This window comes from Miniopterus natalensis, chromosome 18 (assembly GCF_054644295.1).
Source record: "Miniopterus natalensis isolate mMinNat1 chromosome 18, mMinNat1.hap1, whole genome shotgun sequence".
NCBI lineage: Eukaryota > Metazoa > Chordata > Mammalia > Chiroptera > Miniopteridae > Miniopterus > Miniopterus natalensis.
Genome location: NC_142098.1, coordinates 34,840,688 through 34,852,977, shown reverse-complemented (window position 1 = coordinate 34,852,977; position 12,290 = coordinate 34,840,688). Strand labels below are relative to the sequence as shown.

The window sequence follows — 12,290 nt, the reverse complement described above, 5'->3', positions numbered from 1 at the left end:
TCTCTGCAGGGTTCAAGTGGGGGGGGGGTTACCCAGGGCTAGGCACTGGTGTATCTGGGATCCTGACCAGAGCTCTGAGGAGAGGAGTTCCCCATTCCCCACCTATCCCGAGGCTCGACTTACCCCAACAGGGAGCCCTGGGCCTGCCTCTTTCTCCTGCAACTGCTCCACGATGTCAGCCAGGGTGGCCTTCCTGGGGGCGGGGGCAGAAAGACCCAATGGAACTGGGGTGCCTTCTCTCAAGGACCAGCCTGGTTGGCTGGAGCAGCCGCCACCTCTTAGCCCAAGATGCCAGGCCCTTGCCCGCTTCTGCAGCTGCCTCTCGGATGCTGGCCTTACACACCGCGGCTGCCGAGGACATGGCTGCTGAACGGGGGACAGGGCCTCTCTCCCTTTTGAGTTTTAAGCAACACAAAGAGCAAGAGCAAAATGCAAACGGGTGCCTTCGCACCTTTGAACATACTGTTGCCTTTTTCCGCCCACCCTGAGCGCCTAGTCCACTGGACTTGTCCCCGTTCCAACCCTGATCATTCTGGTCATCACTGTCTGGTGATGTCTGTTTCCCCCACTGGACTGTGAACCCCATAAATGCAGGGCTAGGGCTTATTGGAGAAAAAGCAAGCTCCACCCTGCTCTCCCCAGGACACACCATACACAGGGTAGGTACTCAGCAAATGCTCATGAAACACAAAATTTCAAAAGGGGCCAAGAAGTTATTGTCACTGAAATGTATTTGACCCAAAGACCTCTTTCTGGGGACACAGCTGATTGAATTGATCTGCTAGCACACTCTGGCTAACTCTGGCCTTTCCTTCAACGATGAGAGCTGCTAATGTGGGACTGCTGGCAGTCACCTACCCTCTTTCAGGCTCAGTTTACATCTCTGCAAAATGGGTACCAGAACTCCCTCCTCGGACAGTTCTGAGCACGGAAGCCCTCTCCACTCTGCCTGCGTGGCGCCAGGACCTCTCCGTGCCTCCCTTCCCTCGCTCCCCGGACACTCGGGGCCTCACCCCCTGGTCAGCTCTCCTCGGGCAGCCGTCTCCTGTTCGCTGGACTCCTGCCGCTCCAACCGCCGCTCGCGCCGCTCCCGCCGCCGCTCCATCTGCTCGTAGCGGCCCAGGGTAAGGCTGTGCGCCTCGTGCTCCACCGACTCCTGCCGCTCTGGCCGTCGCCTCCGTGCAGTCTCCTCTGGTTGATCTGCCGATTCCTGCCGCTCCGACCGCCGCCTTCTGGGCAGCTCCTCCGCGCGATCAGCCGACTCCTGGCGCTCTGGCCGCGGCCGGACCTGCTCCGCTGCCGCGGGGGCCCCGGGGGGCTCCACCGCGCCCTCGGGTACGGTTGGTGGGACCGTAGGCTCCACCCTCCCCGGGACCTCCGGCAGCAGTCGGTCGATGCGCGGCTGGAGGCGCTCGGGCTTGAGCTCCTGGCGCACGTACCCCACCCTGGTCCGCACCTCCGCCGACAGCGTGTCCGAGGCCCGGCGGGCCAGGGGCTCCAAGCCCCTCTCGTAGCCCCCTGGCCGCAGCAGGGGTGCCGCCTTAGCTGCCAGTTCCGTGGGGTCCCCAAAGAACTTGCGCCCCAGCAGAGGGGTGGGCGGCTGCTTGCTCTGTTCTGCCTTGAGTTTCTCGATCTGGGGACAGAGGAGCCAGGGTCAGGCGGAGGGACTAGGGGTGGGGGTGGGGGATGCAGCTCCCGGTTGTCTGCCTCACCACCCAGTTTACTAGTTTTTATTGGTGGAAAAGCAACCTTGTTCAGGCCTGCACCCATGCGTTGCTCTCTGCTAGGAACTTAATTCCCATTTTCTCCAGCAAACACCTAGTGTTCTTCTAAGAATCAGTTAAATCACTTTCTCTAGGTACCACTGTCTCTTTCCTCAATGGTCCTTCCCAGGACCTCAGGACTCTTGACTACAATGGTCTCTTCTCAATATTTATATCTCAGATCAGACAACCCCAGGCCAGGCCAAGTGCTTCTGGGTTCCTACAACCCATGTGCTTCGCTATCCCAGCCTGGGCTGTCGCTGTCTGGTGACAGGTCTCTCCCCACCTCACCCCCACCCCCAGACTGGGGGTCTGTCTGGGCCTCACACAGCTCTGAGCACCAGCACCCAGTGTGTCTGTCTTATACAGAGGGATGTGGTTGGGGGGCCGGGGCAGGATCTGGGTGCTGACCGTGGTCAGGCGGCGCAGGGAGCTGAACCTTTCTTCCCAGGCTGCTGCTGCTTTGCGAAAGGCCTCGTGTCGCCGGATAAGCTGCTCCACCTCATCCACACTGCTGCCCAGCTCCCGGCTCTGCAGGTGTGGCTCTTGGGCTGTCAGCCAGGCATCTGCCACCACCGCCTCCTGGGCAAACTGGTGCACCTCCAGCACTGAGGGGAGACATGCTGGGTAAGGGTGCTGGGGGCACCTGGGGACCCTTCACGGCGCAGTGGCTGGCTTCCTCTATGCCAGCCTGGACCACTCTGATTTTTGCAGGAATGAGAGGCTGGGGCTACTTTTGAGGGCACCAGCTTCTCCTCTATCTGCCACCAGAAAGCTCCAATGGCAAAGACCACCCCCTTGTCCACCATCAGGCCTTTACATTTGCTACTGGGGATCCGTGAATGGTGTGCAAAGCATGCCCGTGTCACCCTCTGGTCCTCTCTAAACACAATGGAGAAGGTCCCTGTGCCCCTGAGCCATGTGTGTCTGGGTCCCCACTCACTCTGCTGCAGCCACTCCCAATGACGGTCCCACTTGTCCGACACCTCCTCCTTCCTGGTTCCCAGCTTGTCCAGCTGTGCCTGGATCTGGAAGTGGTGGGTGGGCGGGAGAGGCATCAAGGGTGGCTCCCACCCCAATGGGCACGGATGGCAGAGGGGAACCCCCTGCACCCCTCCCCACCTCGTCAGCCATGGCGCTCTTGTTGAGTAGCAGAGAGCGCCCCAGCTCCTGGCAGGCCGTTAGCTCGGGCACCCGCGCCTCCAGCTCAGTCTTCAGGCCCTGGTGGTAGTTCATGAGCACCTCCACTGACGACACGTCCCTGCAGTGGGCAGTGGCAGGGATCTGAGCCACAGACAGCCTCTCTCTGCCCACCCCACATACACAGCTCTAGAGGAGCCCAAATCCCTGAGGCCACAGTCCGACACCATCTTCGGAATCCCACCTCCCATGAACAAGCCCAAGGTTCTCCGCTGATTCAATGATTCCAACTTTTCCCAGGGTGCTACAATGTCACACTTTTGTGATTTTAAGCTAGAATTTCAAGATCCAATTTTTTCCAGTTTTCTAAAGCTATGCTTCTGAAGGTTCCTCTAGCCAGCAATTCCAACCTTCTAAGTCTGCTAATACAATAGCCACTAGTTGTGGTGGCAAATGAGCACTGGAAGTGTGGCTGGCTGGTCTGAACTGAGATGTGGTGAAGTACAAAGTACACACCAGATTTTGAAGATTTAGTATAAAAAAGCATCAAGTGTCTCAATAATTTTCATATTGACTACATGTTGAAAGTGATAATATTTTGGGTATACTAGGTTGAATAAAATGAATTACTAAAGTTAATTTCACTTGCTTCTTTTTACTTTTTAAATGTGGTCACAGGAAAATCTTAAATTATATATGTGGTTCGCATTTGTGGCTTGCATTGTATGACTCCTGGACAGCGCTGTTCTCCACTGTCATGTGTCCAAAACAAATTCCAAATGTCTGAATGTTCCACCAGTCAGCAAGTACAGCTTTATAAGATTTAAAATGTCCGAACTTATTTCTGCAGGTTGCACACTGTAATGCTTCCTACCTAAGACTTAGACCATCTAGAATGATCCGATTCTCCCCTGAAATTCCCTGTCTCAGTAAATTCACCCATCATTCATCCATGACTCCTTTTCCTTCCACCTCTAAAGCTAGTTCATCAGTCAAAACTGGACATTTATAATTTTAAAGCATACCTTGTGAAATGATATGACACCTGAGACTGAAAAGAACCCAGCAAGGGGGCAGGGCAGGGAGTGTACAGATGAAACAAGACTGGCCAAATGTTGGTTCACTATCTGCTATGGCTACTTCTGGGTATATTTGAAAATTTTCATAATAAAAAGACTTTGTAGATTCCTAAAACCAATCACTTCTCCCCATCTCTCCAACCAGCACACTGATCAAGCCACCATCATCTCAAACCTGGTTTATCACATAGCCTCCTGACTGGTCTACCTGCTTCCATCCTTGCTCTCCACACTCTACTTCTCACAAGGCATCTAGAGTGATCTTTCTCAAATGTACATCATCTCACATCACTCCCGTACTCTAGACCCTCCCATGGTTCCCATCTCACTCTGAGAAAAGACAAACTCCTCACCACACCCGATTGCCCCTCACACCTCATCTCCTATCTCTTTCCACTCTCCCCTCACTCTCGCCACCCAGCCACAATGATGGTCCACCTCTTCCTCAAACATGCCTAGCTACCACCTACCCCAGGGCCTCTGCACTTGGAAAACCCTTCTCCCCAAACTTTACCCAACTCATCACCACTCCACTCAGGTCTCCAACCTGACATCCTCAGAGAAGCCTTGTCAGCTGGCACCTTGTCCCCTTACCTTGCTTTACTTTTCTTCAGGGCACTTATTACTATCTAAAGTAATATTAGATGTTTATTTACTTATCTGTTGCCTGTCTCCACTCTCAGACTATAAGCCCCATCGGGGCAGGGGCTTGGACTTGCTCACCATCTGGCAGACAGTAGGCATTCAATAAAGATCTGCTGAGTAAACAAATGTAGACTCAAGGCCTCACAGCCACAGAAACAATGCTATGTGAGTGCAGGCTTAGTTCCTAAAACTTCCCATGTGATCCTCTCTCTCTCATCTGCAGCTGGGCACAGAGGGTCCAGCAAATGACTCACAGGGCAGAGTGATGGAAGGACCTGGCTCCCAAACACTGTGGATCATCAGGCTTCTGCCGGACACCCACACTGAACTGTTATGTAAGCAATAAATCAAGGTCAAGCCACACACAGAGTCCACACTTCCCTGTTCCTATCCTGGTTGCAGTCCATCTCATGCCATGACACCCCTACAGTGGGGACAGTTCGGGGCAACTGAGAAGGAAAGAAGGCAAGAGGATTCCCTGTGCTCTGAGCCCCCAGTACCAGGCCTCACAACAGTACCTGGCACACAGAGGTGCCATGCAGGTAGTGGCTATTGTGATTCTTATGGGAACAGGGCTGCTGATGGCTGGGAGAGGCAGGTAGGAAGCCTGAGGTGGGATGAGGAGCACCTGGGCTTGTCAGCTGCCCCGATCTGCCCGGAGATGCCATCCATCCAGGAGAGCAGGTCCCGGGCCTGGCTGTGGAACCTCAGGGCATCGGCCGTGGAGCTGACGTGCAGGCGGGCGTCCTCGCAGGCTGCCAGCAGTTCCTTCCAGCCCTGCATCACCTCCTGCTCCCGGCTGGCGATGGCCTCGGCGTGCTCACCCGCATACACCGTCCGCAGCTGGGCCGCCCCCTCCTGCAGCTGCCGCACCTGAGGGGCACGCCAGGTGGAGCACCAGCCCTCCTGGGGGGGGGGGGCGGCTCTGCTCCTTCCCCCACCCGCTGGCTGGGTACAGAGCTTAACAAGGTAAGAAGCCTGCATCCCGGTGAACTCACAGCTGGATTTCCCTCATCTGCTGCCTCATTTCTTTTTGACTTACCTGCTCTCTGACTTCTTTTAGACCTGCCACCAGATTTCTTTCAATCCACTCCCTGATTTCTTTTGGTCTGAGGCTCTATGTGCACTGGGTCTGTAGACATTTTTTCAGGCCCATCTCTATCTTATTTCAGGCTGATCTGATTTCTTTCAGGAAACCTCTTTCCATCCTGATGTTTATGAGACATGCTGTCCGTTTTTTTCACTCAATTTTTTTCAGACCCATTACCTACCTGCTACTACCTAATTCCCTTCAGTTCTACTGTCTGAATTCTATTAGGCCCAGGGTTTTATTTCCATCTGATTTCTCAGCTCCACCTCCCAGTTCCTATCAGACCCACTGCCTGATTTCTATTAGCTCCTGTGCAATTTCCATTAAATATACCCCATCAATTTTTTTTTCCAGGAAAATCATGATTTCTATCAGACCTGCTGTCTAATTTCCATCTGCCCCACAGCCATATTTCTCTTAACAGCCCCCCTCCTCCTGCAATTCCCTTTAGACTGTCTAAATTTGGGTAAGATTCACTTCACATTTCAGAGAACTCCTGCCCAACCTGCATTGAAAATACTAATTTCTATCAGATGCACCGCACCACTTTTTTCTGCCACTGTCTGATTTCTGTGCACCACTCAATCAGTCCATTTTCTACCCGCCCCATCATCTAACTTATCTCTGTTCTGTGGTCTGTTTTCTAACTATCCCACCATCTAATTTTGAAATGCCCTATAGCCTGATTTTTGCCTGCTCTGCTGCCCACATCCCTTGGCCATGATGCCCAGGCCCTCCCACCTTCCCTCCTGGCCGAAGGCGCCCCACCTGGGACACGAGGAGCTGCAGGTCATGCTCAAAGGCTCGCAGAGTCCGCTGCATGGAGTTGGCACTGGGTCTCGGCTCGGGTGGAGTGGTCAGGCGAGGCAGTCTCCTCCTCTTCTCCTCGATCTGCCCCTGAAGCTCCCTGGCATCACTGAAGAACTTATGCAGCTCCCGCGAGGCAGCCAGCAGCTGGGCCCGTGTGCCCATTAGCTCGAGCAGCTCGGCCCAGGCCTCGTTCAGCCCGTCCTTCCACTCGGCCATGGTGGCCGCTGCCGTATGGCCGCACTCGATCAGTTCATCCACCATCTGGTTCACGGCCGCCAGCCGCTCCCGCCCTGCTGTGCCGGTCTCACTGGCGAACTCGGAGAATTTCTCCTGCAGCACCTGCCACCAGGAAGCGGGGGGCACAGCATGGGCAAAGGTGAACATACCAAACCCCCTCCAGCCCACCATCACGTGGCAGGTAAGAGTAATAATAGTAATAATAGAACAGTCATGATAAAAAATAATACCTAACACTTATGGAGCGCTTACTCTATAGCAATAATAGTAACAACAATAATAAAAATAATACGGTGATAATAATAACCAACACTGTATTAGGCATTGTGTGTGCCAAGTACTGTCCTAAGTGCCTTACATGCAGTTATCCCCCCTTATCCGAGGTTTCACTTTCCATAGGGTCAGTTACCTGAAGTCAACTATGGTAAAAAATATTAAATGGAAAGCTCCAGAAATAAACAATTCATATGTTTTAAATTGTGTGCCATTCTGAGTAGTGTGATGCAATCTTACTCCATCTCATTCTGTCCTGCCCGATTTGTGAATCATCCCTTTGTCCAGCCTCTCCTCGACATGTACACTCCTCGCCTGTTAGTCAGTTAGTAGCTGTCTAGGTTATCAGATTGACTGTGGTGTTATCACAGTGCTTGTGTTCAAGTCACCCTTATTTTACTTAACAATGGCCCCAAGGCTCAAGAGTAGTATTGCTGGCAATTTGGAAATGCTTAAGTAAAAAGGTATATATGGCCCAGATGGTGTGGCTCAGCGGTTGAGCATCAACCTATGATCCATGAGATCAAGGTTTGATTCCCCATCAGGGCACATGCCTGGGTTTTGGGCTCGATCCCCAGCAGGGGCCTTGCAGGAGACAGCCAATGAATGATTCTCTCATCATTGATGTTTCTCTCTCTCTCTCTCTCTCTCTCCCTCTCCCTTCCTCTCTCTGAAAGCAATAAAAAATATATATTTTAAAAAGGTATGTATGTATAGAAAAAAACATGGTATATATAGGGTTTGGTACTATCCGCAGTTTCAGGCATCCACTGGGATCCTGGAGCGTATCACCCATGGATAAGGGGCACTACTGTATATTAATTCATTTGGCTTACAACAGAGCCATGAGCTAAGTGCTATTATTACCCTCATATTACAGATGGGGATACGGAGGCCCAGAGAACCTCAGTAGCATACACGGTAGCCACTGATATTATTGTCATTACTAACCGTGACGTGCTCAAAGTCCTGGCCAAGCTCAGGTGAGCCAGCCACCACCTCCTTCTCCGCGATCCAGTGCTCCAGCTCATCCACCTGGCGGCTGAGCTGGTACAGCCAGTACTGCTGCTCCAGGCCCACCCTGCGCTCCTCACCCAGCTCCTTGAGCGCCACATACAAGCGGTCCACCTGAGACTGCCGCCGGCTGATCTGCTCGCTGACGGGGGACAGGGAGGGGCAAAGACAGAGCCCCTGAGACTTAAAGAACAGATCAGGGGCCCCTGACACCCCCTCTCAGGGCATGACTGTGTCTCCTCTTAACCTGCAGGTAGGGTAGTGTCCCCTGGAACTCCTCCATGCAGGACTGTTTTCTGCAAGTATTGGTGTCAAATCAGTACTTGCATCTGAGCACCCAGGGAAAACTGCTTCCATAAGCTTGGTAAGCTCACTGCTCTTCTCCCCACAGCCTTTCTATCTTCAGCCCCATGGCCCTTCCCTCCACTGACTTGGGTAGGGCTCCTGACTCCCTACTTGGGTTGACAGCCAGTCTCCTCACCTCCAGTCCCAGTCTCCAGGTTTGGGTGGACGGAGGTCTAGCCCTGTGCCTCCTCTTAGCTCTCACCCCTGGTCGAGGCCTACCAGATGTGACTCCTACTCCTGACCTCAGGGAGGCCAGGTGCGGTCCATCCAGGCCATGCCCACTCCCAGCACTACAGGCCTGATGTCCTCCCGGACACTCCCAGATAGCGGGTAGGCAGAGGGCCCACCCCTGTCCTGAGCTCTTACTTCTCCTCAGTCCTTAGACAGTCCGCCCCCCCCCCATGCTCAAATCAGTGCTCCTGGCCCCACCCTCTCAACCATCCCTGGTCAGTGCCCCTCCATTTGGGCTCCAGCACGTGACAATGAGGTCCCCTCCCACCCCAACGGCCAATTCTGGCCGTTGCCAGTTTCCAACAGCGAAGCTCAGATCCTGCAGGACCATTTTTTAAGAACTGGCCCCGCCCCCCTGGCCTTCCCCCCCCCCCCCCCCCCGCCCGCCCACCTGTCCGGGTGCCCCATTTCCAGCAGCGCCCGACACTGGCGCGACAGCTGCGCGATGCTTTCCTCATAGTTCTCCACGCCCTGCTCCAGCTGCAGGTGCTTCTTGAGCAGCTGCAGGGTGCTCTGTTCATCCTGTGGGCACACGGCGCCCGCGATGAGGCAGCAGCGGCCGGCCCCGGGCTCCGGCGCCCCCATGCCCTCCGCACCCCCAGCCCGGGCGCACCTTGCCCTTGTCCTCACTCATCATGAGCAGCTCCTGCTCGCCCAGCCACGCCTCCACCTCGGCCATGTCGAAGTAGTACTGCTCCACCTGGAAGGCGGCGTCCAGGACCTGCTGCCGCCGCTCGGCCGCCTCGCGCAGCGCGGCCCAGGCGCCCTGCAGCTGCTCCTGCCCGCGGCGCACGGCCTCCGCCTCGGGGCTGCGCAGCGCCGCCAGCGCGCCCGCGCGCTCCAGCACCTCCTCCAGGCGCCGCCCGTGCGCCTGGATCTCCCGCCGCAGGCCCTGGGGACGGAGGTGGGAGTGTGCGTGAGCCGCGGCTTTCAGGGGCCGGGGAAGACCGCGCGCCTCGGCGACGGGCCCGTCCCAGGAGAGACAGGCAAACAGCCGCCCATCGGCCAGCCTGTGCCAGGTCCCACGTAAGCCGTTACTCACTCGCTCCCTCCTACCCCGTGTGGCAGGTGGGAAATCAGGCACAGGGAGGCGAAATACGTAGCCCTGAGAACGAGCAGCTAGTAAGGGGCTGACAGGATTTGAAAACAGGTTCCAGAGACTCGGAACCAAGACGCCTGGTGACGCAAGATCCCCACTAATGGTTGAAACACAGTCCTGAGAATCATGCTGTTTAGGGGAAGCTGGGGTATCACTTATACACAGCAAAGTGCACAAATCTTAGGGGTACCCCCGTGTATCCAGATCAGAATATGGAACACTTCCATCACCACAGAAGTTTCCTTCAACCATTACTTGCTGAGTATCTTATTTAACCTCTCCCATGCCTCAGTTTCCTCAACTGGCAAATGGAGCGAACAGTCAACACCGAGTGCCTGCTACCTGCCAGGCACTTTGCTAAGTAAGGGCTTTGCATAATGTAGCCACTCATCTAGTCTTCACTCCAACCCCAGGAGCCAGACATCATCATTCTCACTTTATAGATGAGGAAACTGAGGTTGAGGAACTTGCCAAAGTCACATGGCAAGTGGTCGCCTGCTGACATCTACCCTATGCGGGTGTTGTACCATGGTGCACTTAGAATTGTGCCTGGCACACAGTAGGTGCTCAGTCAATATCAGCAAAGACTCATTGTTCCTTTAACAGCCCCTGTGGATCCAGGACTCATACCCGGCTGAGCTCTCCCAGTTTTAAGCATTAAGTGCACTTGATGGTTTTCCTCAACCGTGAAAGTGATGCACCAGCTTTGTTTGTCCCGAACACGGTCCACAGCCAAGACTAATTTCATCAAGATAGAAAAACAAAACCTGAGAAAAACTCCAGCCTCTGAAAGAGCTCCATCTAGTGCAGCATAATCACGAACCTTTCAAAATAATTTGTGTACCCATCTCCCTGCCATCCTTCAGTGCCCTATTCTCGCAACTTATTATTATTATTTGGTAAACAGGGGTAATGACAATACCTACCTCAGAGGGTTATTGTGAGGATTAAATGAAATAATGACATGAACCCCTAGGACAGTACTTGGCACATCATCTTTAATCAATGATTTTTGCTATTATTATTGTTATTATTATCATTCCTCTTTCATGGGCCTTATTTTGAGCTTTGGAGAAAGGGTTGCTTTGACCAAAGGGTTCCTCTGCTGAGCGACTGGCGAACCACTGCTCTAGACCAACTCTCTACTATTTAGATGTGGAAACAGGCCCAGAGAGCGAAACAGAGGCCTAGGGATACTAAGGGCTCAAAAGCCCCCCACAGCACTTAGCTGAGCCTCACTCTCTCACTGATCCTCTCTGTTCTCTCTCCCTGTGGGTGTTCTGAGTTTTTATTTGTTTTGTTGTTGTTTTTCTTTTCCATGGCCCAACAGCCACTCCCCTTACTTCTAGTCAAGGACTCTGACTTTCTTTTGGGGAACTTCCTTGCTTCCATCTCATTGCAGGTGACTAAGTGAAGGCGACTCCACCTGCTGTTCCAAGGGTGGGCCCTTAGCAGGACCACGCCAATCAGAGCAGTCAAAACCCCTGGCCACCATGATTAGCTCAGGGGTGGGCATGTGACTCGAGAGTTCTTCTTGGAACTACTGCTGATTAGTGAGGCGGGGCATCTTCATAAAGAGAGAAATTCTCTTCAGTTTTGCTGGTGGGATGGAAACTGGAATCTGTTGGAGGTCTTTTACCAGGAGAGGAGAGTTGGCCTGAGAATTAAGCTAATGCAGAACAAACAAAGGAGCTGAAGCTGAGCAATTTATGACATCATGGAAGCATCTATGCCTGCTGTGTTTTCAGTGACAAGAACCAATTAATTTCCCCTTTTGGCTTTAACCACCTTGAGCCATTTTCTATCACTTGAATGCAAATGTGTCCTCACCCCCTCTGTCGCCCAGAATCTGCTTACCTGGTTCTTTTTGATGTACTGCTGGACAGCCTGCAAACCGTTGCCCCGCTCCGTCTGCATGGCCAGTGGCAGCCGCTCCTGGACCCATGCCTGGAGCAGATACAGGGAGCGGGTCAGGGGGAGAATGCATCCAGGATCCCCGCATCCCAACTAAACTGCCAGCCGCCTGCACAGGATCCAAGGCTCTTAGTCGCATAACAGCCTGCTCACATCTTCAGCCTTCTCTCTGGACACGCTCGTCTTACTCTCTGCACTCGAGCCCGGCTCATGCTTACCTCTGGCCTTTGCACGGGCTGCCTTTGCTTCCTGGAATTCCTTTCCTACTCCCTCCCCAAGCTCATGAGTACTCTTTCTTCACATCTCAGCTCAGAGGCCCCTTCCTCCAGGAAACCCTCCCCGACTTCGGACCTTGACTAGTTGCCTCCTCCGGGCTTCCCATAGTCCACTAACCTCCCCCATCACATCCTAACCACCCTGGGTTGTCACTATCTGGGGACAAGTCTGTTTTCCCCTTTGGATTCTGAGCCCTCTATGGGCAGGAACGGGGTCTGCCTTGGTCACCCCTGTGACTCCAGCATCATGCAACTACAGGGCTGGGGCCAGAGTGATCAAATGAAGGAGTGATCAAATTAGTGAGTGAATGAATGAGCCAATCAAGGCAGGGAGTGACCGAGGAAATGAACGACTGAATGAAGAGTGAATAAATG

General features: G+C 53.7%; 1 protein-coding gene across 1 annotated transcript in view; it reads right to left on the bottom strand.

Annotated features, from left to right (window-relative positions):
- Positions 1 to 12,290, bottom strand: part of SPTBN4 (spectrin beta, non-erythrocytic 4) — a 54,875-nt gene that overhangs the window by 3,346 nt on the left and 39,239 nt on the right. The window contains exons 22-32 of the mRNA XM_087827229.1: positions 11,584 to 11,673; positions 9,241 to 9,519; positions 9,019 to 9,149; positions 7,989 to 8,193; positions 6,486 to 6,866; positions 5,256 to 5,500; positions 2,886 to 3,024; positions 2,707 to 2,791; positions 2,175 to 2,371; positions 1,014 to 1,633; positions 124 to 193 (exon numbers count right to left, since the gene is read on the bottom strand). Coding sequence (XP_087683355.1) covers positions 124 to 193; positions 1,014 to 1,633; positions 2,175 to 2,371; positions 2,707 to 2,791; positions 2,886 to 3,024; positions 5,256 to 5,500; positions 6,486 to 6,866; positions 7,989 to 8,193; positions 9,019 to 9,149; positions 9,241 to 9,519; positions 11,584 to 11,673 — 2,442 coding nt within the window. The remainder of the gene's footprint in view (positions 1 to 123; positions 194 to 1,013; positions 1,634 to 2,174; positions 2,372 to 2,706; positions 2,792 to 2,885; positions 3,025 to 5,255; positions 5,501 to 6,485; positions 6,867 to 7,988; positions 8,194 to 9,018; positions 9,150 to 9,240; positions 9,520 to 11,583; positions 11,674 to 12,290) is intronic.